We start from the raw sequence: 22631 nt of genomic DNA on the forward strand, positions 1-22631 counted from the left end.
GGGTGAGCATATTTACTCTTGCATATTCAGTACCTGAAAAGCCTCAAAGGAAACATCAACAATTAATAAAATGAATAGGAGGGACTAAAGGGAAAAAACTGGAGTGCATGACAATCATGCAAATATATTATATATTAGTAAGTGCATACGTAACAACATAAATATCTGAATGGTCACTGTGCTGTTTCAGTGTGCATAGGTTGCACTGCAGGAGATGAACTTTTCTTATGGTGTAGAATGATTTTGTTGAACCGTTCCAAAATTTAAGAGTATATTTCATTTTTAGACTCCACCCTTGTTCCTAAGCAAGTATATAATGTCTTGTCTCCCATCCAGGAATGCTCTCATTTGTCGCTTGGCCTCATTGGCAACACAGCGGGGAAAAGAGGTGTGGCATGGGGGTCTTCACCTAGTAAACAGACAGCAAAGGGTAGCATGTTTGTGATCAAACTGAACAGTCATGATTTTATTTTATTTTTTTATCAGAGTATATTTCATTCAATCATGTTCTAACATCAACTTGTAAAATGGCTAACATAGACAAGTTACGTGTAGAACACTTGATCTTTTAATCAGCAAACATGCAATGGGTACAGTTGTTGGTAATACCTGCTTGCCAGCTCTCTTTTCAAACAGGATCTAAAGGAGATGGCTCGCTCCATAGCTTTATATCCCTGAGAATGATGTCATGTCGTGACAGAGGAAAGGAAAATGCAGGGAGATGAATGAGAATGTTTACAACAGTATAAAAGACAGGAAAGCAAAGCAGGAATGAATCAGATGTTGTTAACATTGTAACAAGGTTAAAAGAGGCATTTGGCATTTTGGAAGGACAACACAGGAAGAAAGAATGCATGAAAGCGTGGGAGGGGGGGAAATAAAGACATAGGAGAAGTGGTTAGTTATAAAAGATAATGACATAAAAAAAGACTACTGGGTCACAAAAGCAAAATTGGAACTGTTATCTTAATTTCGTGCAACAATATTGACAGTCTGCGCTGACATAACAGAAAACATCAGAAGAGAGCAGTTTTTTTTTTCTCTAGAAGCAGCTCAGTTCAGTGACATGAGGTGATTTCCATTTCTCTTGGAGTTTTTCACCACTTCAAATAATTAGGTGGAGTTGATAGCAGCCTTTTTTCTCCAAGCTGTCATAGATAGTTAAGATCAAACATCCTGAAAAATCCCCACAGCTTTCACTATGCAGGAGCGGTAGGAACGGCAGTTCATTTTTGACTGTGCTGAATCACAATTATCAGTTCATAAAAATCTTTCATTCATTTGTTGACTGAATCATTCGGTGCTTTGTTGTTTCATTCATGATTCAGCCGTGAGGTGCACATTCACGTTTCATCAGCTATTGCAACGACTATACATTCATTTGGAAAGGTTCCAGGTATGGCCCTACTTCACTGTTTACGTGCCATTGAGCAATGCATCAAACAAGGACACTAAATAATGGGACGCCATGAAATCTTTCCACTGGTGCGTGTCGATAGAAAAGATAGTTCCTCACCCTGGCGCCTCGGTGCAGCCTGTCCTTCATAATGCCAATGAACTCCTTGTACGAAAGCTGGTCATCGTGATCCACGTCAAAGATCTTGAAGATAGTGTTGACCAAGTGTCGTGTCAGTTTGAGACCTGTGGCCACATACACTGCTCTTGCAAATTCGTCTGGCAGGGGACAAAGACAAACATGGTGTGTTTCTCTACACATAGAAAATGAGAACCAAAGGTGGGTGCCTTTATTCATCTACTGTAGCAGCTGTACCAACCTTGTCCAATGGAGCGAGAAGCAAAATTGTACATCTGCATGGCAATGGCAAAGTCCTCAAGGTTGTTGAGAAATTGAAAGAAGGAGCGGAACTCATCAAATGTGATTCCCTTAAACAACCAAAGAAACAAACACAATTAACACTATGAGGCACATCAGATCAGTGATTAGAAATAAAGTAAAACAAAATGCGTGGAATGAGCTAAAGTAGTTGCTCATGGCAATAATGTACAAAGTGATTTACCATGTGACTGGCCATTTACTGCTTTCCCATTGAATGCCAAGTTAATTGGGAAATAAATAATCATGTGAACAGATTGATAGTGTAGGATTAAATTGGGGACAAATGCTGCAGAGTTCCAATAAATATGAGTCCATGTATACTAATTAGTGCCTGACCGACTAATCGGCCGCCAATAATGGCCCCTTGATCATTGACCAAAATGATCTGCCACTTGCCAATTGTTTTTAGTTTGTGTACAGCATTGAAGACAAGTAACACTGATTTCATTATTTCACATAATTATAAACCTCAAACACACAAAACTGAATTTACAGTTAGCCATTCAAGGGCTTTTTCATAATATTAAATTTAATTTTTTACGATGATTTGATTTCAATGATTAGATGTGTATTACAAGTAGACCAATGAATTGACCTAGATGTCACTATTTTACACGCAACCTAAACTCACGGTTTCTTACATGGAAATTGAAAAATAAAACTATAGTGCAACATAAAAAATAAATGTGTTAAATATGACACATTCTACTGCTACCATAGGATCAACGCCTATGAATCTTCAGAATTCAAATACTTTAAAAACATTTGTGTTTCATTGCATTTACGTATATGTTTTTAGTTTATTTTACAAAGCATGTGTTTTATGAACTCGTAAAAAAAAGATCGTAGACATTTTACATGAATGTCATGCATTTTAAAGAGAAATGCTGTGTGTGCGTGCGTGCGTGCGTGTGTATGTAGTCGAGGAAGGCAATGAAGCATTGAAGTGTAGAGAGCGACAACAGCCGCAGGCAAAAATAGCGGTGAGAAATTTCAGGTGCTATTCATGGCTGGGAGGCATGAGCGCTCACAGAGGAAGAATAAATCAAAACAGATGTGTGAGGGAATTAAAGAAGTGCTGCTGCTTGCTAAAGATAAAACGTCAACCTAAAACATGACTTGAAACTTTTGTTTGCAAAAACATGTCAGTGGATATCAATTCATTTTTTTTTACAATCCTGTTTCCTGTCAAGGAAAAACTATCTTTAATCATTTTTCACCGTTGGGGAAAAACAAGGTACCTTCTCATCAGGTATACTGTGTCGGACATTTTCCAGGTAGGCACCGATATTCTCCACATTGGTGAAGCGCAAGAGAATCTTGGCAAAATCCTCTTCACTGATGGTGGCCATTCCTTTAGAGTAGGTCAGAAATTCAATCTCCAGCACCTCAGTCTGGAGGTTGTCCATGAACCTGAAAATATAGAATCAAGATTAGCATAATTTACAGGAAAAAAAATATACTTGCTAATTGGCGTGAATAATTGTGCGTCAAGGGCTTTTGCGCAAGCTATGGAATATTACCTATAAAAGTCATCAAACGTGAGCTCAGCCTTCCCTTTCTTGCCAAAAAAATGTACCAGCAGGGTAGTGTCAATTGTTAAATTCTCATCTGCACGCTAAAGTCAAAAGAAAACGAGACAAAAAGAGAAAGAGACATCTGTGAGAGAACATTCAACAAAACTATTTTGCTTTACAAAGTACTGTCCGTTTCTCAATACCAAATGAAGGCGTCACTACAATGTATACTAATGTGACGCTATTTTGGTGGTCGGTGCACCTTAAGATAACTCACAAACGAAAGTGGATAGTGCTAGAGGATTTTGACTATTCTTAAAAAACAAAACAAAAAAAAACTGAATTTGACTTGGTTTTCACGGGGTAAAAACACACACACACACACACACACACACACACACACACACACACACACACACACACACACACACACACACACACACACACACACACACACACACACACACACACACACACACACACATACACATACACACACACACACACACAAATAGACAACAATGTATATTGAGAAACTGAATAAGGAGGACAAAACCATTTTTTACAATAACCCAAGAGTGCAAGCACAGAGTCAAGCTCGCTGGTGTATCCAGTTCGTATCAACCACTCATCACAAAAATAAACAATCAGCAGTCACCGTGACACAAATGCACCAGTTCAGTTCATGTTATTGTTGATTTTCTGAAGGTTTTACTCATAAATCAAGTGAGCAAATCCATCCTTGATCCACTTTTGAAAATCTGACAAAGGTTGAAATAATCTTCATCAAGAAGGCCAGACTGGTGACTTTTGTTGTTACAGCAGAAAACACAATGCAAAGAAACTGACTTTACACAACTGATACAGCTGAAAGTGGCATGCTCATAGTCAACAAACATGCTTGAAGTAGAATCAGAATATAGAAGATGCAGAAGGAGAGACAGAAGATAGACTGAGGTTAAGACAGATGAAGTGGCAGGTGAAAAGATGCAATCAAGCTACCACATCCGCATGCATTTAGCTGCAAATGCCAAAGAGACGGTCAGCAGAGCAACAAGAGCACACACGCAGAGCATGTGAGATGATTCCACCTTTTTTTTTTCTTTCATTTGATCCTCTAATATTTCCTTCCATCCAGTTACACAAGTAGTTCTACATTGAGCCAATTAAAAGACTTTGTTGTATTTATTATGTTTTCTCTCATGATGTAATCACTTGCTTATCATACTTCTAAACCCTTATAAAAGAGAAATAAGATGATTATGAGTAGTGAAGGATTCTTTTGAAATGACTCAACGTGGGGATAGTTCAGGATTGACATGATTAGAAATGGGACTTTAGGCTTTTGATCAGTTCCAATTAATAGTCAACAAGCATCAAGGCGGAAAAGGGGGAAGTAAATACTTTTCAACCACAGCCATGCCCATCACTGCCAAACCTTGTTTTTGATGGCCATGCTACTGTAAGCAGAATTGTCAAATCTCATGTTTGCCAAAGATGGGGGAGCATTTATGCCATCATCATAATCATTTGCACCAAAATGTTGAATGGGGCTCTACCTCAAGATTAAAATCCTAAAACCCAAAGCAGGACAAAGATGGAGAAGTCAGAAAAGGCCGTTTATCAAGACATGTAGATAATGCTATGCTTCCAAATTTGCTTGCATACCAAATCAGATGATTATATAAAACTCAAGCTCAGATGATGAAGCAGGCCCATTAGGTCCAACTTCACCTCTGACCTTACAGGAGTTCACCCAGATGAACAGATAAAACATCTCAGACCCATCGCAACAGCTTGTAGAAAGATTTCCCACAATAGCGGAAGCTTACATAGCTGTAAAGTGGGTCATCTACTACACCTTGTAATGGCCAAGTGTCCCAAAACATTTGCTTTGTGTAGTGTAGTTTAGAACATTATCTTTCCCGTGACCACAAAATGACTACTCCACTCATGGGTACAAGTGCGTGTGTTTGTTAAAAAAAATATTTTGGATCATTTGTTAAAGGTAAAAAACATGATGTAAATCCGAGATGTTCTTCTTGGTCCTCAAAATCTATGATTATCTCCAAGGAGCAGCTCAGCGTCAGTCTGTCAGTTAGTAATGTCTTCCATGGATTTAGGCTACTCCATGTTTTCATTCCCATGACCTGGTTTTCTGGCCTCGTGGCCTTCTGTCAATCCTTTTTTTCCCTTCTCCACTCCCTTATTTCCCTCTCATACCGCACGTTCTCAGTTTACGCTTATTTCCTTTCTCTTCCTAGTAACTGTCATTGCCTCCTCCTCGACCTGTCAGTCGGAGCCTCTTTTGCCACACAAAAGCAAAGAGCTTGACTAATCTGTTGAGTAAACACATCCTTCTTTAAATACAACCTGCTCCTTTCTTTTACCCTCAAAGTGCTTCCCGAGGCTCTCTTCTACCCACCCACTTTGTACCTCGACATTTGTTGTCCGCTGACCTCCGGCCTCCTATCTAGCATCCCCTCACCTATTTGGTGATTTTATCTCTTCCTCTTTTACTCTATTTATCTGATCAACTACTTCTTATCTCAAGTGTATTCTATCACCTCAGTGTATTGCTGCTTCCACAATTGACTTTTACCTTTGCATATGTTTGCATAATTTCTGCACATTCTAGTGTTAAATCATTTGAATTTGGCAGATGTTTCATTTATTCCGGTTTTTTTTTTCTTGTGACTTTGCCTGATCCTGTGTGTGTTGTGGCCATCTGAAATCCCAGCAGATGAAAGGCTCCTGAGAGTAAATACAAGGTCAGAGCCGATACACTTCACTGTCATTACCTTCACCTCAGCTTCCGCTGCCACGGCAGTGCCGCAGCACAAAGCCTGTCATTAGACAGCTAGCCAGTGTGCCATGTTTTAGCTGTTATTAATCATTAGCAACAAACAAGGTGCTTTTAGGTGAGAGCACAGGATGCTGCTTAACAAACCATTTCACAAAGTTTTACAGTTATAAAAACTTGACCGTGATGTTATTGAACAGAATTAGCCCTTATAGCTCTTTACAGGGCAAGGAAAACAATTGTTAACTTACTAAGTCATAATTAGTGAGAAAGAAGTAATAGGAATTATGAAAACTACTGTAGCTTCTAATTAAATATAAAAGATGAACATATCACTTTTTAACAATAACAACACCAAATCATGGACAAACTTTTTAGGGGTTAGAATTTCCAATTCCAAGCTGCTTAATTTCGTGTTCCATATACTTCAATACAGATTCAAATGTGCCGTATATGATAAAAAGTTTGACAGGAAGATTGGCCACAAGATGTTAAAAAAAAAAAAGACAAGAGATTGGTTATTAGACAAACACTACATAGCGAATATTTCGAACTATCATGGCACAACAGCACAGTACAGATTTAGAAATAAGAACAGACACATCAAGAATAAATGTTCTACATCCATAGGAACTATTTAAAGTATGATTTCTCAAAATAAATACATACATTTAAATGAATAAAAGGGAACAGAAGTTGAAGTAAATCCATAAACTTTCAATAAAAGAACGTGAATATAGCAAGGGGGGAAAAAACAAAAATGGGAGGCTAGGGAAAATGTGGTGGCATATCTCAACAATGAGACACATCTATCTCGACTCAAGCTAATATCATTGGAGAACTATCTTGGTACATTTACTGTACATCTTACTCTGGTATGCGTGATGAAGACAAACACACAATGATGATCACTAAATTAAGAAAAAAAAATGACAAAAATGATCAACTGGAGGAATGACAACATAGAGGACAGTTAGATCTGTATACCTCAGCCAGGTCAGAAAAGAGGATTTGGCTGGCGCCTCGCCTTAGAATGTCCCAGTAACTCCGTGCCACAAACTCCTGACTGTCTTTTTTAAGCACCTGTAGGGGTGGTCAAGGGGGGCCGGGGTCAGTTCACTTCCAAAACCACCACTTCAGGAAGTAGCTTCTGCATTTTGCTCATCAATTATATTTTGTAATTTTATAATAATATCACATCATGATGTACCCTGGGACCACCTAGCCCTTATATCAGGTTAGGCCTTAGTCAGGTTACAGCCTGACTATTAAAAACTCTCATGCTAATTGCATACTGTTTCTATAACAACCTGCTTTAAATATTTACTTTGAAGATTCAAAATATAAATTCCCACATTGAAAGGACACAGGTTTATTAACATTATAAAATCAATCACAGAGCTGAAAAAGAAAATCCAACCTTGGTTACATTCCTTCTGTTTACCTGACACTTCTTCCCTATCCCTTCCCAAAAGAATCCCGATGTTAAGCCGTTTGACACGAAGCCACCAACAAGTACAGTTTTGGAGCGCTTAATTATTTAATCTGGTAATTGTACCCTTTGATGACATTCTGAAACAGGTGAGCAAAAACAACTACAGGGCTATGTTTTTGGATACATACGCTGTTCATGGGGGCAACCTGATATCCATACAGCTGCATATTCTACCACACAGAAAAGAGGCATGAAGAAGAGAGAGAGAGAGAGAGAGAGAGAGAGAGAGAGAGAGAGAGAGAGAGAGAGAGAGAGAGAGAGAGAGAGAGAGAGAGAGAGAGAGAGAGAGAGAGAGAGAGAGAGAGACGGCAAAGCATGCAGTCAGAGAGGGAGGAGAGAAGATAAAAGACATGTTAGTACATGCAAGGAGAGAGGTTGTGGATACACTCTGCATAGAGAGGGACATGTCATTTCCAGTGCATCTCTGACTATGTCTTAGAGCAACACACTTTTCACAAAACATATTTGTTAAAGACCAGAGTATTGTCTTCATTTTAATCTTCAAAATCATACACAAGTCAGAAATGTCGGTGGAATCTGCAAATTTTAATAAATGTTAAATGAGCTATTATCTTATGTGTGTTTATTTTGAGTTTGCACATAGCTGATATAAGAGCAGCAACTTCTCGGAAGCTGAAATATAGTACATATAATGAAATTATTCGACTAAGCAAAAAAAGACTAGTCGATTATCAAAATAATCATTTGTAGCTGCCTTAATTTCATCAGGAAAGAACGTTTTCTCAATTTGCCGCCCTCCAAAACATTTTTTCTCCATCAGCCGTTTAAAATATGTATGTGGAGTATTGACAATACGGTCTGATGAGATCTTAAATTTCATTTTGTCAAAAAGGTTGTCCATGTGTCCCAACACTATGGATTAACATATCGTCTAAAGTCATCTATAATAGTTAGGCATGTCAGTAAATGGATATTTAAAAGTAGTTGAAGAAAATGTTGTTGCTAAGACTTAATCACAGAAGCATGGAATTACACAAGAGCATATCCATTTGATTGAGTACACAATTGGGATGTCACTGTCATGGTAGAACAGAGAACAAAAATTTGTAAGGCAGCATGCACTCAGTCATGGTTTGATGATGGGTTATTATCCTTCCTAATATGGCCAAAAATTGTTATTTAATAATTCCTCATTTTAAATGCATCCACATGTACACTTTGGCACAGCAGAACCAAAGTTGTTGAATCGCAATACCTTTGTGGATGAATTAGAATGATCACAGCCTACAATGTTTACTGTTTGGGTTGTTTTCGAATATTATTATTATTATTATTATTATTATTATTATTATTATTATTATTGATAATAGAAATGATCAGTGTTACCAGTTTTGAGTCTGTGGACATTTGATAATTGTCACACCGTTGGTTACATTCAGGACAATTGGCAAAGTGTGATGTTTTTATTATTATTGCATACTATTATAGTGTATGGATCCTTGTTGACACATTCCTGATTACCAACTCGCTTACCAACTGTGCTGACTTCTCAGCATCCCCTTTCCTCCCCTTCTTCTCGTTTTTCTTCCGGAAGATCTCCTGAAGCTGCAGAGAGGTCAAGAATAAAAACCATTATGATTATATATTCAGACAAAACATTTTCAACACCCAGGAAAAACTATACCACATATTAAAAAAAATAAACGGGCAATAGAATGAAGATTATGCCATGGATGATGGGTTTAGCCTTCCTATTAGAGACTTACCACCAAGAACTCTCTCTTGTCCACCATCTGGTTACCGTCTGCATCAAACATATTGAAAGCAATCTTGAAACCAGCATGGGGCTCTGCAGCAGAGAAGAACACACATGGTGGGTTTTATCAACAGAGTCAAATAGCAACATATAGGATACAGGCATTAGTGGACAATAATCAGAGTCCAATTCAATGACCACAACCTTCAATTTCATTCATTCCTTCAATTCATTAAAACAAAACTTCTTTACCGATAGTATAAAGATTAAGCAGCCTCCCATCTTGTTTTTAAACCTGGGCCAACCATTTAATTTAATGAATTAACAGTTTTAATTAAAGTGTAATTTACTGTATAATCTGATTTTCAGATATTTAAATTTACATAATATTTTACTTTCAATATTGTGGCCTTTTAATTCTCAAAGTGTAGCCTCTCTTGCTTATGACCATTTGCTCTGTATTTACTATGGGGGGAAAAAATCACTTTATAGCTATAGAGCTGTGTCTACATTTTGTTGGATTCTTTGTGTCTATCTTAGCCGGGGGGGAAACTGTAACTATGGCAATACTTGTTCATGTAATACCTACATGAACTTTGAGAGACTCACTTGTCAGAATGCAGAGCAGGAACAAGTACTCTGTGTATGAGATGATACCTAGCAAAGAGATCATGATGGGGTTAGTATGGCCGCACAATAACACACAATCATTACTTCAAGAACATACGTAGCATCTTTTGATGCATCTCCTTGGTGTATATCAATAATTTATTGGACCACACACTATTTCTACCAACGTGAAAAAGGCCACCATCTGTAATTTTCTAAAAATAAAAATAAAAACAAGTCATTTGCACTTCAAACGCATCTAAAATTCCCCAAGAAAACAATTGCTGACTAAAATACATGACCAACAAAACAATGGTGTGCTGCCTACACTGCTCTCCTTATTGCTAATGTCTAATTTGTGCAATTGAAGTCAAGTTTTATTAGGGTATTTTTGTTTTGTTTTTAACAAAAACCTGTTAGCCGGTCCAAGAAGGAGTTTTCAGAGTAGCCGGCAGATTTTGTCTGTGAGTTTGTGCGTGTTTGCATAAGCGGATGAAAAATGTTTCAGGATGTGATCCTTTGTGGCTTTTGCCCCATTAACACTCTTTTTCGCTGTCTGATTGTCCAGATAGTTCAGGGTGACTTGCTTGAGTGTTGCGGAACACTGCGTTCTCGTGGATGTGGATGCGCTTGTGTGTGCGTGTGTTGGTGAACATGACACCAGATAGAACCAGTGACAGGCTTGTGTTTCCTAATGCACAACTACTTTGTGTAAAAGAGCTGATTTGGAACAGAAGTCGCCCCACCTCTTCCCATGTCGCTTGAACAACACAATGATCAGGTCTGGCACTCAAACTACTGAGGGTCCTAAAGGAGACAAATAGCAATACTCTATATACTTAACATGATATTATGAGTTCCATGGGTTCTCATTGGAGCTGTATACTTAAATGAGAAATGGAGAGGGAAAAAAAAAAATTGGAAAGGATGGAGATTTGGTTTATTTTTAGTCTGGTCAGCAGGTTGGTTGGCCGTCAGTAAGAGACAGCATGCTTCCAACCTCGGATTAAAGACACCTACTGTGACTCACAAACATACACATTGGCAGGTAAACACAGAAACTGAGTAAAATATGGTATTTGAGATGTGAGCCTCGTATAATCATGAATGTAATATTTAGTTCATTAAATAAATAATGATTAAAATATTTGTAGCATTTGGGTGTAGCATGTACATGCACGTGTGTGTATGAATGTATACTGTACCCCGTTCTCTCAGGTTACGGAATAGTTTGGACGATCCTCTCCATACAGGTGGCGTATCTGAGAGGATTTTCTCCAGCTCCTGAAAATAATTTGGAAAAAGTAGATGTCACTGGTAAAGATTCTCATGGGGATTGCCAAGTGTTTTGAATTGTATGTCTTGGAAGCGTAGCTCGAAACATGTCCAGTCAAATTTAAGATGTTTTAGTACTTTTTAAAAGGCCATTTCAATCATATGATTTGTCAAATGCATACACAGAAATTGTTGTACAGTACATGTTTATTGTGTTTGATGCAAGGCTAATTTTCAAAAATCTAATTTTTATGGATGCTAATGGACACACTGAATTGAACGAACTGTATGGCAATGATTGTAAACGAATTGTTTTGACTTCACACTAGTTTTTTGGTTGCAACCAGCGGAGGCACTATTGATTCATTCTCAACTAGTTTGTAAAGAAAGAAAAAAATTAATCCCATATTAATTTTTTAATTAAATGCATAAATTCTGTAAAAATGTGTTGACCCGTTAATCAAACAGTCAAATTGAGTCAAATGGTGATAAGCTCTATTATACCTCTCCCTACGATTCGAATATAAAAGTGCCACTGTAACTTATTAGGGAGTTAAAAAAGAAAGTCACATTTGAGATTTAAACAAACAACTACATGTACAATACAACAAATGCTGACAACATGGAGGAAAGAAGAAAGAAGCTTTTAAAGTGTGTGTCCCACCTGTTTGGTCAGGGACCTCCAGGGCCTCTTGTCTGCCGGGGAGCCAGACAAAAGAGAGAAAAAGAAGGGAAAGAAGAGAAGAGGGTTTGGGTGGGCTCTGTCAGATAGCATCTGTATTATCTAGAAATGGTCTTAATGTGCACGGTACAGTCACAACACACATGCGCGCTGTATATACAACTGTGATCATCACAGGCCCATCTAAAGTGCCCTGTCCTCGTCTTTGTAGTAGGTGGAATGTCCCGGTAAAAGCACATACTACTTTTGTTCTGTTTTATATAACAAAAGTTCATCTTAATTCAACTTCAAAGGGGGGCATTAGAGGATGTCTGCTGCTGAGTGGGCATGTAAGGCTCTATCATATGTCAGGAGCAGCACAGATGTAAACACTCATACAGGTGCATAGTTTGCATGCAACATTTGTCCAGAACTAAATTTTTAAAAACATGTGTTGTGTGGGTGTCCTGGGAAAAAAAAAAAAAAAAGTTTGGATGGTAATTGGTTTTAATAACAAAGTGCAAATGTGAGCAAATGGAACGCTGTTGAATCAAGGGAGGGCTGTGCGTGCCAGTGTCAATGCAGGGTTGTGTCTAAGATTAATCTTAGACTAAACAAAAGCTGTAGGGCCATCTGCTTTGAGCTGGCAAATTTGTTTATAATGGCAGCAGGTCGGCAGAGATAGCAAAGACAAGGTCAAACATTTTGATGTACTTAAACTTGATCAGTCCTACGGGAAAGCTTAAGCTTGACACCAACCAAAACATTTCAGGTTGAACACATCACTTGAACTTAGAATTCGGTTGTAGATTTGAGGTGTGCTTTAAGATGAGATTCAAATCCTGTGAGGCAGATGTGCTAGCAATTTAAACACATTCCTGCCTTCTTTCACAATAATAATAATAAATGCTTTTGGCTAATTTTCTCCACATAGATAGATCTCTTTATTTTAAACAAGAATTTAATTTCTGTATGTGTGTGTGTATATATCTCCCTCCGTCCATCAGAAGATCATCACTGGCTTTGACTGGCCAATTGTGTTGCTCAACTCCAAACTTGAGAGAAGGTATGTAGTTGGTTGCCCTGAGATGTACATATACTGTAGTTGACTGATATCATCTAAATGTTCTGCATTCATATCTTAAATGTTCATATGTAGATGTTGATATGAGCCTAGAGCAGAGGCCACTTCTCTGTACTATTTGTCTAGAAAGCAATGCTTTACGTACTCCTTGGCTCACTCATGGTGACCGACTCAATGAAGTTCTGAGGAGTCATGTAGAGCTGCCCGTCATATTCCACAGAGCTAAACATACGGAAACGATGCTCATGGGATGACATGTGCACATCTCCTTCCTCAAAGTCCATTGGATGTGCCTGTAGAGCAAAACAAAAAATAAAGAAGGGTAAAGTTCAGAGGATTTAGAATAATACCATTTTGTTATAGCTTTCTTTTTTTTAGCACAAAGCCTCTTCAAATTATAAATAGAGTCACACACTTGAATGCAACATAACAAGCTTCAGTACGAGAGCACACGCATTTTTTTTCCAAGTATACTTTCAACAAGATTGGAATCTCAAAGCAGCCAGCCCATCAACTAGATTGGCTGCAGTGCTACACCGCCACTTTTGTGCTGTATGAAGCTTTGTACAGCTTTCCAAATTTAAAACCTGCTTGGCCACTGGGCTCATTGCGGCGAGGTTTCTGCACAGCTCAGCTAACATGCTAATGAGCGTACCGATCCATTCATAAAGCTTTGATGTTGCATTGCTGCTTACACTGAGGATGCATGAATATGAGATGTGTTCTGCTTCCATACTAAACATGAGAAGGTTGTGGTTTTCACTCTAACTAAGGAATAACTTTAAAGAGGTACTCTGCTTCCAGTGTCATGCGAGAATGGATGACTAACATGGATGTAACATTTATTTTTGTTTTTTGAAATGAAAGGTGAAGTCATGCACTGTGTCTGCATACAACCACAACCTCACTAAAGCCTTGTCCTCTTTCTTCTCGGACCACGCTCGGATGGTGCTCCCCTTTTTGTCCAATGATTTTGTCCAATAGTTTTAAAACCAAATACCAAGTAATAAATAATCCTCCAAATGCCAAAATAATGACCAACATTAAAACACAGTAGCATAGTAGGCGTAAGACAGAAAGACAGACAAAAGACAGAAGCGCTGCTGCCCGGGGGACACAAACAAACCAACCAAACTGGCGACACTGGAAAAGAGGTTTGTGCTTCTCTAAATTCCTGATTAGGATTTGCGTTGCCGTGATTGGTTAAAATAAAAGTTTGGTAGGCAAGTTGCCACATCGCCCAATCAGCTTGAAATAATGTACTCAATTCATTTGTTCCTCCTTTCCCGAGCACATCACAGTGGAGCGGTCCAAGATTGACATTGTGAAGAACTACATTGAGTGATTCACGAATCAATCTCGAATCACTTTGTTGAAATGTCTAATCATCAGTCAATCCTAGGATACAAACACAACACAACACAAGACCCATACAGCTGCACATTTACACCTATGAACAATTTAGAGCAGTGTTTTCCAACAATTGTGCCACAGCATCATTATAATCTACAATTTAATACCAATATTTCATCGATTAATGCCCAAGACATATTCTGACAAGCGGAACAGGTAAATGGTCTTACACTCAATGGCAGAAATGATTAATAACCTATGTATCCACTTTTTGTGACGTTTCAATTTTGGTGGTGTTCCCTGAGATGAAAATATGACCTGAATAAAGGTCAGGAAATACTGACTTCAAGTGTTGGATAACCGTAATGAGCCTACCATGGATGTTTTCAGAATGAGAGTGAGCCTACCATGGATGTTTTCAGAATAAGAGTGAAAGCTGCAGTATCAAAGGAAGAGTAGTCAAGACTCATATTTCGAAAGGTCCGACCTGAGGTCGGCATACCTTCTTAGCCACTAACCCCATCCACCGTGCTATCGCTTCACACCTGCTTCTCAAATTTCAATTCAAAGCTGTGTTGTCGCAAGTACTCATGTTGACATTTCAGCACCAGCGCCATCGGACAGCGCCACATCCATGTGCGCCCCACATTGCCCAGCTGTCTAACTAGTGAGTAAAGCGTTTTCGGAACAAACATTACATTTGATACGATCAGCATCAAAACATAACTACTTCACTCTGTCCGTATTTGTGAGGGGCATCTGAAAATAATCAAGGCTTTCTTTCACAAAGAATGAAAAAAAAACAAGGCCGTGGTGATCAAAAACGAACAAACAACATATTTGACAATGAGTACCGATGTGTGATGACGCTGTCTAGCTGTCATTTGCCTCGTACAGATTTTCCACCCACCTTCTCTTTAGCTTCAACGGCTGGGATGGATGGCAGCAAACCGTGGATGCTGCGAGTCCCCATCGTCCTCCTCCAGCCTCTGCGGTTGGTGAGGCTCTCGTAGAAATAAAGTGCCACTGCACCTCCCGTCGCCAGACATACTCCGAGAGTGAGACACTTCCGAGTTCTTGAGGCCGTCTGACGCCCGATCAGCTCGTTTGTCGACACCGAGCGCAGGCTAAGCTTGACAGCCAGCGCAGCCACTTTGCGGAAGGCGGCCATTGTTGCTGTAGTAACCTGTTGTGGTCAGGATTTTGCAGGGTGCTTGGAGCTATCGCGTGACTTGGACTCTATCGCGAGAAGTGCCGTATGATGAGGCTGGTATTGTCATATTATATTGTGTACAAGTGGCAAAAAAATGAGCGGTTGTTGATTTATTTTGTGTTAACAGCAATATTTGATCCCTGATCAAATAATCAAAAATGTATAATATGTCTATTCATCTGAAGAGACCGGGTGCATAAACGTTATGTCAAAATGTAGTAAAAAAAGGGGGTTCATTCATATCTCATAATCTCAAATGTCATTGATCAAATTACTTTTTTAAATCGAAGCTCAAGACCCATTTGTTTAGATTTTAACTGTAAGCAAGGCCACTATATATTCTCACTATAGACTCACTTCATTTGCTCCTTTTTGATTATTTTAATTTTATACGAATTTTACTCTTTTATTGTATTTGTGGAAGGCTTTTAATGTCTTGCAGGATTTTTCACTTTTCTTAGCACCACTTTTGAATCGCATTTTATTTTTTGTTTTATCTATTGTTTTTATTCTATTGTAAAGCCCTTTGGGTACCAGTTGGCTATTAATGGGCTATATAAATACAATTTGATTGATTGATTGGTTGATTGACTTTCAACGCAGATGATCTGTCAAACGTATGTCAAAGATGAATTGCCCATTAACGTCAGCAGATACATGCTACATTAACACCAGCCTGATTATGCTTTCCTCATGGCTCAAAGAATAAAGATGAAGTTGAAGTGATCGCCATCTTCTCAAATTGAAACAAGTTTCATCCAAAATTATGTAGTCCGAAATGCTCACATTCAATTAACCACTTTACCAACAGTCTGATAGAAATTCATCTACATTACATCTCGTGCATATTAAAAAACAAATATTAACTTTATATTGTAGAAATTATGACAAAATCCTCCATCCACTGGAGTTCAGCTATACCAATCTGTGTACAGCATTAACCTTTAGGCTATTTAGTTATTACCTTATCCAGCAATATGATCAGTAATGTCTTTGTGTAGGAGGTTGCAGGTTAGGAGGAAAGGGGAGCTGGTACCCCGAGGGCCTCCTTCATGCACCTCCTACATACAGAAATAGCTCCTGCATGGTTGCCTTCACTTTGCCCCATCCCATTAAGGAAGCAGTACGTAAACAAAGAAATCATCTGGGATAGAGTCACGTGACCATGGGAATACTTCATTTTGCACCTCATGTGGAAATGTGCTGTTGTAGTTTGACGTCTTCATTGTGAACAGATCAATATCTAATATATCAGGATCTGATCAGCCTGGGGGCGACGCTGATCGATCCTTTGGGGGGTAAAGTTATTTTCTGGTCATAAATACTAATGAATCAGGGGAAGGCAAGTGGTAAGATGCACAGCATACACGGTACTTGGTATTTTAAATGTAAACACAGCCAAACATGCACATATGCAGCTTAAACCGAATAGCGACGTTGTCCCACAATGCCCCTGCCTTTTGTCTTTTGAAAGAAAGAGACGAGAGTACAAATATGATCTATTTAGTTATCACAGAGACACACAAATATGGCCACACATACAAATACAAAGCCCGCGCTACCTCACCTTCAAGTCATTCATCAATGCAACTCCCTTGGGAGGGGGGCAGCTGCATGTGTGTGTATGGCCAACAAAATCAATGTAACATATCGCTAGAACTTGGGATTCTGGTTGAGACAGAATTACTTTCAACAAACAGAAAGAGTAATTATGAGGAAAAAAAGATGCAAAGTTAGCATGTTTGTGTCAGAGTTTATTGTTTTGTTTGTTTGTCTTTGTCTTTGTCTGTGTCCGTCTGTCTGTCCACCTATCTATCTATCTATCTATCTATCTATCTATCTATCTATCTATCTATCTATCTATCTATCTATCTATCTATCTATCTATCTATCTATCTATCTATCTATCTATCTATCTATCTATCTATCTATCTATCTATCTATCTATCTATCTATCTATCTATCTATCTATCTATCTATCTATCTATCTATCTATCTATCTATCTATCTATCTATCTATCGATCCAGTTCACCAATCACCCCTATAGGTCTATCCAAACCTATTTTTTGACAGCACAGTAAGCTATATATAAAAAAAAAACTCATGCATCACTAATCCAAGTGTCATCTGTTGGGGTATTTTGGAGGTCTGCAGTTCAAACAGGTATTTCCCCACTCTAGCTTGTTTTCACCTGATCCTCTTACGAGATCTTCGCCACTTTGAAGCTGTTACGTCTTTGATTCACCCTTTAAGACCACAATTAAGGATGTATGAGCTCTTCTTTGAACAGATCCCTGGAAAGATCAATGACGGATTGACAGTCAAGTGATGTCGTTTGCACAGGTGTGTACGGGCCGCTGTGTGTGTGTGTGTGAGTTTGCGCCTGTACGGGCCTTGTAAATGTGCTGCAGGCTTACATAAAACACAGGGGCAATAAATCAACAGCCGTCTGCGAAAATTACGCAAACAGGGGCTTTCCTTTTCCTCGTCGCTGCACCTGAGCCATTTCAATATGGGTCGGGGCGTGCATGGAGCGTAAAGCGTTTTGGATAACCGCAAAATCACTGAATTGCATGCTCTTTGACACACGCACACTTTCACGCCATGTTTATTCTTCACACCGAGGTCGCTGCACTCGCAGAAGTGCACAACACCTCTTATAGGTTTAACAAGGATCCTCCGCCATGCCGGTGATAACGATAAGCCCCCCCAATAAATACCACAAAGTCGTATTGGTTCTGAAGTCCACGGAAAACGTCACAAGAACGTGAAAGTGCGCATCGGGAGTGCATGAATGGGACGGGTGAATGGGCCGTCTTTTAGGGGCAGTGCAGAAATGCACCATAAAGGAGGAGATCGGGGCTCATTTACATAAAAGATCACCCCGGGCGAGTGTCTATCCTGAGTGCATTATATAGACGATAGCTACTGCTGCCTCTTGTGCTTTCAGTTCTCTCGCTGGATAGACTGCGCATACATCAAAAGTAAGAAGTGAATTAAGGAGGAGGAAGTGAAAGAGAGAGAGAGAGAGCAAAGCCTCCAACGTGCATCGGAGCAAAGAGGAGTATCCTGAGGAGAGGCAGTGCACTGCCGATGGTGATGATGATGATGATGATGCGCTGATAAACTGCAGCGCATACGGTTGTGCAAAAGCGGGATGTCTGCATACATCCGCGTCACGAGGTGTTGATTAACTGCGCTGCAACTTTTACTTTTTGAACGGATCTCTACTTTGGGTCTTGCAAACCGGATCGGTTCGTTCGCACTGTGATGGGGGCAGCAGCTGAGGTTGGGATCTTTAACGGGTTTCTGGACAGCTTTGGCTCCGCGGGTGGCGCTCATTTCCTTCTCACCCCGGCGGGCGCGATGGAATACAACGCGGTGAGCGGACTCATGCAGCAAGAGCAGGAGGGGCACCTGATGTCCTCGGAACGCCTTTCCCGGAGCTTAGCGGACCTCAGCCACCTTAAGGGGATTCTGAGGCGGCGACAGCTCTACTGCAGAACCGGCTTCCACCTGGAGATACACCCCGATGGTACCGTCAGGGGCACCAGAGAGGACCACAGCAGATTCGGTTCGGAATACATTATTGTCATTCTTTTTTTTATTTATTATATAATTGTAATACCTCGGAATGGAATTGAACTTTCACACTGTTGTTGCATACCACACAAAATCACTCATATGTAATCATGCTTGAGCTGGGCGGGGGGGGGGGGGGGGGTATAGTGCCTGGCTCAAGGGCACAATGACAATGGCAGATTAACATCTCTACAACAATTCAGTTGTCATTTTTTATTCCGTCCACAAGCGAGACATGAACATTCACTCTCCAGTTCCTTACAACTATCAGCTACTGCCATCCCACAAGTATCGCCGTTTTTTTTTTTTGGGCTGCATATTATCACTATTGATGAGAGTGATTGATTTTAGCACTGCATATAATGCATTACCTGCAACTTGAGATAACTTCATCTATGCTCTTTTGATAACAAGCAACATAAAGCATTCAATTTTGAATGGCAACAAAGCGTTTAACAATTTGCTATTTATCACGCTTCTCTTGGTGTAGAACTAATAATAATAATAATAATAATAATAATAATAATAAGACATTTTATTTGTAAGGCGCTGCACTGCATCATGGCCCGATACATTGACTGGGTAGTGAAACCAAATTTTCTCTTCATCAATTAATTTTCTCTCTTTAGTGTCGAATGCACTGCAGTTCCACACCAATGCAACCATACATCCATCCATTTTTATGCATATTGAAATACTTACATTAAGTTTTACCACTGTGACGACTGCTGCTCAAATATATTGAGCTACGCTGTCAGTAATGGGCTTCCATAAGAATCCTTTTATATCACAAGGCTGAATAATAGGCTCCACTAACTCTTTGACTAAAGCATAAGACAAGTATGTTGATAAAAAAAATCTATTTAGTATGCTGAGAATGTACAGAGGGGGGTTTTGTTTACTCATAGATTGAAAGTTTTTCATTATGTCCTGGGTTATAAAGATGATCAAAAGCTTTATCATAAACATCAAAGTAGGCCGCGTAAAGATTTATTTCGCAGCTCTGAGGTAGTAACTCTTCTGGCATTTGATTAATTCCTCCCGAGTTCTAAATGTGACTTCATGCCAGAGGGCATTCCAGACTTAACTTGAACTTGACTTCATATTAAATTGACTGAAACTTAGCTTAGAGAGTATGTTGGTTGATTTTTCCTGTTGTAGAGGTCTGTGTTTTGATGTATTGTAATGTGTGTGCAGGTATTTTGGAGTTTATCAGTCTGGCTGTGGGGCTGGTGAGCATCAGAGGTGTGGACAGTGGCCTATATCTCTCCATGAACAGTAAAGGAGAACTGTATGGATCGGTGAGTTTGTTGCATTTTAGGATAAGTTTCGAAGAATCAAATCCTGAGTGTTAACTCATTTCCACTGAGTAGACATACTGTACAATAATTCTTTTTTTTTTAATACCAATTGTAGTAGCAGTAATCTTTTTGCACAACTTGCAATAAGAGTGAATAAAACTGTACCTCCTGTCGTTTACATCAAGAAAGACATTGTATTTTTTAATTAGAAGATATCATTTTAATTAGTTATTTAAGATGATGCTACTAGTATTTTAATGATTGACTTTTCACATCTATGTACAGCACTTTATCAAAGCTGTGGTTGTTGTGCAATGCTGAATTTATAAAGATGACTTGTGCGTCAATGAAATTGTTTCATGACAATCAAATTGAGAAAGGCATTTTAATTTTTGGAAAAAGTAAAGACAAATTTACTTCAGGTGGTGCTCGAACCCCTGCCATAAAAATCATCACCCTTCACTGATAGACCCCTAGAAAATAGTCACATATTAGCGGGACACAATTCCCAACCAATGCATTACTTAAGAGAGCTGACAAGAACGACAAGGGTAGTCTTCACTTAAGCCCGTCTGTAATTTTGTTGAGGAACCTATGATTAAGTCCATAAATCCACCATACCTGTTCTTATCCATGCGGACCGGGTTCTCTTCTGGATTTCAGTGAAGCCACTTGAACGGCTTCTCTGAGTTTCACATCAAGACAAAAGTCGAGACGTTGTAGAAAACCTGCAAAGTGCCATTCTATATGGTGTCCATATTGGATAGGGAAAGTTTGCAATAATGGCAGGGACCGCTCAAATTGGAAAAAAAAAAAAAACAATAACCCACAGGTGATAGCTGGTGACCGCCTGCAGTCTTGCTGCTGCCACCAGCTACCAACAGGCCATAAAAGGCAATTTTCTAGGTGGCTTTGGTTAAGTCGATAGAGCGGATTACCATGTGACAAAAAAACGGGCTGTTTTGTTTTGCCTTTTGCTGCTGGTCTTGCTGGTTGCAGCAGCTTGTGACACCAGGACGACATGCACAAAAACGCACACACTGGTCCGTTGAAACAGTAGCAAAAGCAAAAGAAAACAGCCAAGATTTAAAAACATGACCCCTCGGTCCTACCTGCTTTACCAAGTGAGCCAAAGCCACCCAGCAAGGCCAACATGGTACTGATATGTGGTGAAACCAGCAAGACCAGCTGGTCCCCAGCTCTCACCGTCTACTGGCTGGGCCCCAGTAACATACTGGGCCTACTGGGAGGCTGTGGCTCATTTCATAGTTTGTAATTTATTGTGCTCATCTAAAAACAGATACACATCTGAAGCAAGTATTTTTGACTTAATATTTCATTTTTATGGCTTAAGTTTTCTACCTTTTGAGGTGACTCAGCTAGCCAGGAGTGCGGCACTCCAGCGATTTAATTGACAAGGTGGCACTGCCCATTAACCAACTGTTGCTACATTCTAGACTGCTGACCTTATTTTTTATATTTGTTTTGCAGCAGAAGATATCAGCAGAAAGTGTTTTTCGGGAGCAATTTGAGGAGAACTGGTACAACACCTACTCATCCAACATCTACCGGCATGGAGAAAAAGGAGCATTTTACTTTGTCGCTTTGAACAAAGACGGTACAGCACGGGATGGAACAAGATCAAGGCGACATCAGAGATTCACACATTTCTTACCGAGACCTGTAGATCCAGACAGAGTACCAGAACTGTATCGGGATATACTTGGACAGAGCTGAGGCATAACAAATGTGTGCCAGAATCCGAACTCAAAAGTGATCATGTGCATTTAATACTTCACCCCAGTTGCGGGGAATGTTCCATTCAAAAGGGATCGAACCAAATGCACCAGATCCAGACTCCCGATTGCCTGGTATGTTGGAAGGATAGTGACCCTCTCTGAACAGTTTTTCAAGGGACTTTGACAGAATAAGCAGCAGGGAACGTCTGGGATAACGCAACAAAAACACACATATATTATCTTGTTATTGGCATATGCAGTGGCGTCAGCAGCCAAGATGGATTTTCCCTAAGTCTCCATGCTACCTGCTTGTCCAAATCTGCATGTTTAAGTGAATGAAGGCGAGTTGAGATTAAACAAGCAGTTCTTTTTTTTCTGCTGCTTTTCTTTTTCATTGCAGGATCCTTTTTTTTTTCATGCTAAACATTACAAAGGCTGCTAAGT

General features: G+C 39.4%; 2 protein-coding genes across 5 annotated transcripts; one reads left to right on the top strand and one right to left on the bottom strand.

Moving 5' to 3' along the window:
• Window positions 1-260: 260 nt before the first annotated feature.
• micu3a (mitochondrial calcium uptake 3a) lies at window positions 261-15578 on the bottom strand. 4 transcript variants are annotated; one of them, XM_085912596.1, is made up of 15 exons: window positions 15262-15577; window positions 13144-13291; window positions 11918-11949; window positions 11184-11262; window positions 9979-10026; window positions 9380-9462; window positions 9147-9218; window positions 7781-7822; window positions 7145-7240; window positions 3361-3455; window positions 3079-3250; window positions 1776-1884; window positions 1517-1674; window positions 610-674; window positions 261-409 (listed from the first exon to the last, which is right to left on the bottom strand). In XM_085912596.1, exons 1-15 carry the CDS (start codon window positions 15520-15522, stop codon window positions 406-408), a joined length of 1464 nt encoding a protein of 487 aa, XP_085768722.1. In that variant the 5' UTR covers window positions 15523-15577; the 3' UTR covers window positions 261-405. The 4 variants fall into 4 exon arrangements, with proteins under 4 accessions (XP_085768722.1, XP_085768724.1, XP_085768725.1 ...); XM_085912598.1 differs by lacking the exon at window positions 7781-7822 and having other exon boundaries at window positions 15262-15578; XM_085912599.1 differs by lacking the exon at window positions 7145-7240 and having other exon boundaries at window positions 15262-15578.
• A 3257-nt stretch (window positions 15579-18835) lies between these two features.
• On the top strand, window positions 18836-22185 carry LOC147056847 (fibroblast growth factor 20-like). Its single transcript, XM_085912331.1, has 3 exons — window positions 18836-19139; window positions 20345-20448; window positions 21940-22185. The coding sequence occupies exons 1-3, from the start codon at window positions 18836-18838 to the stop codon at window positions 22183-22185; spliced, it is 654 nt and encodes a 217-aa protein (XP_085768457.1).
• The last annotated feature ends 446 nt before the right edge of the window (window positions 22186-22631 follow it).

Source organism: Syngnathus leptorhynchus, chromosome 5, assembly GCF_054491065.1.
Source record: "Syngnathus leptorhynchus isolate UIUO chromosome 5, UIUO_Slep, whole genome shotgun sequence".
NCBI lineage: Eukaryota > Metazoa > Chordata > Actinopteri > Syngnathiformes > Syngnathidae > Syngnathus > Syngnathus leptorhynchus.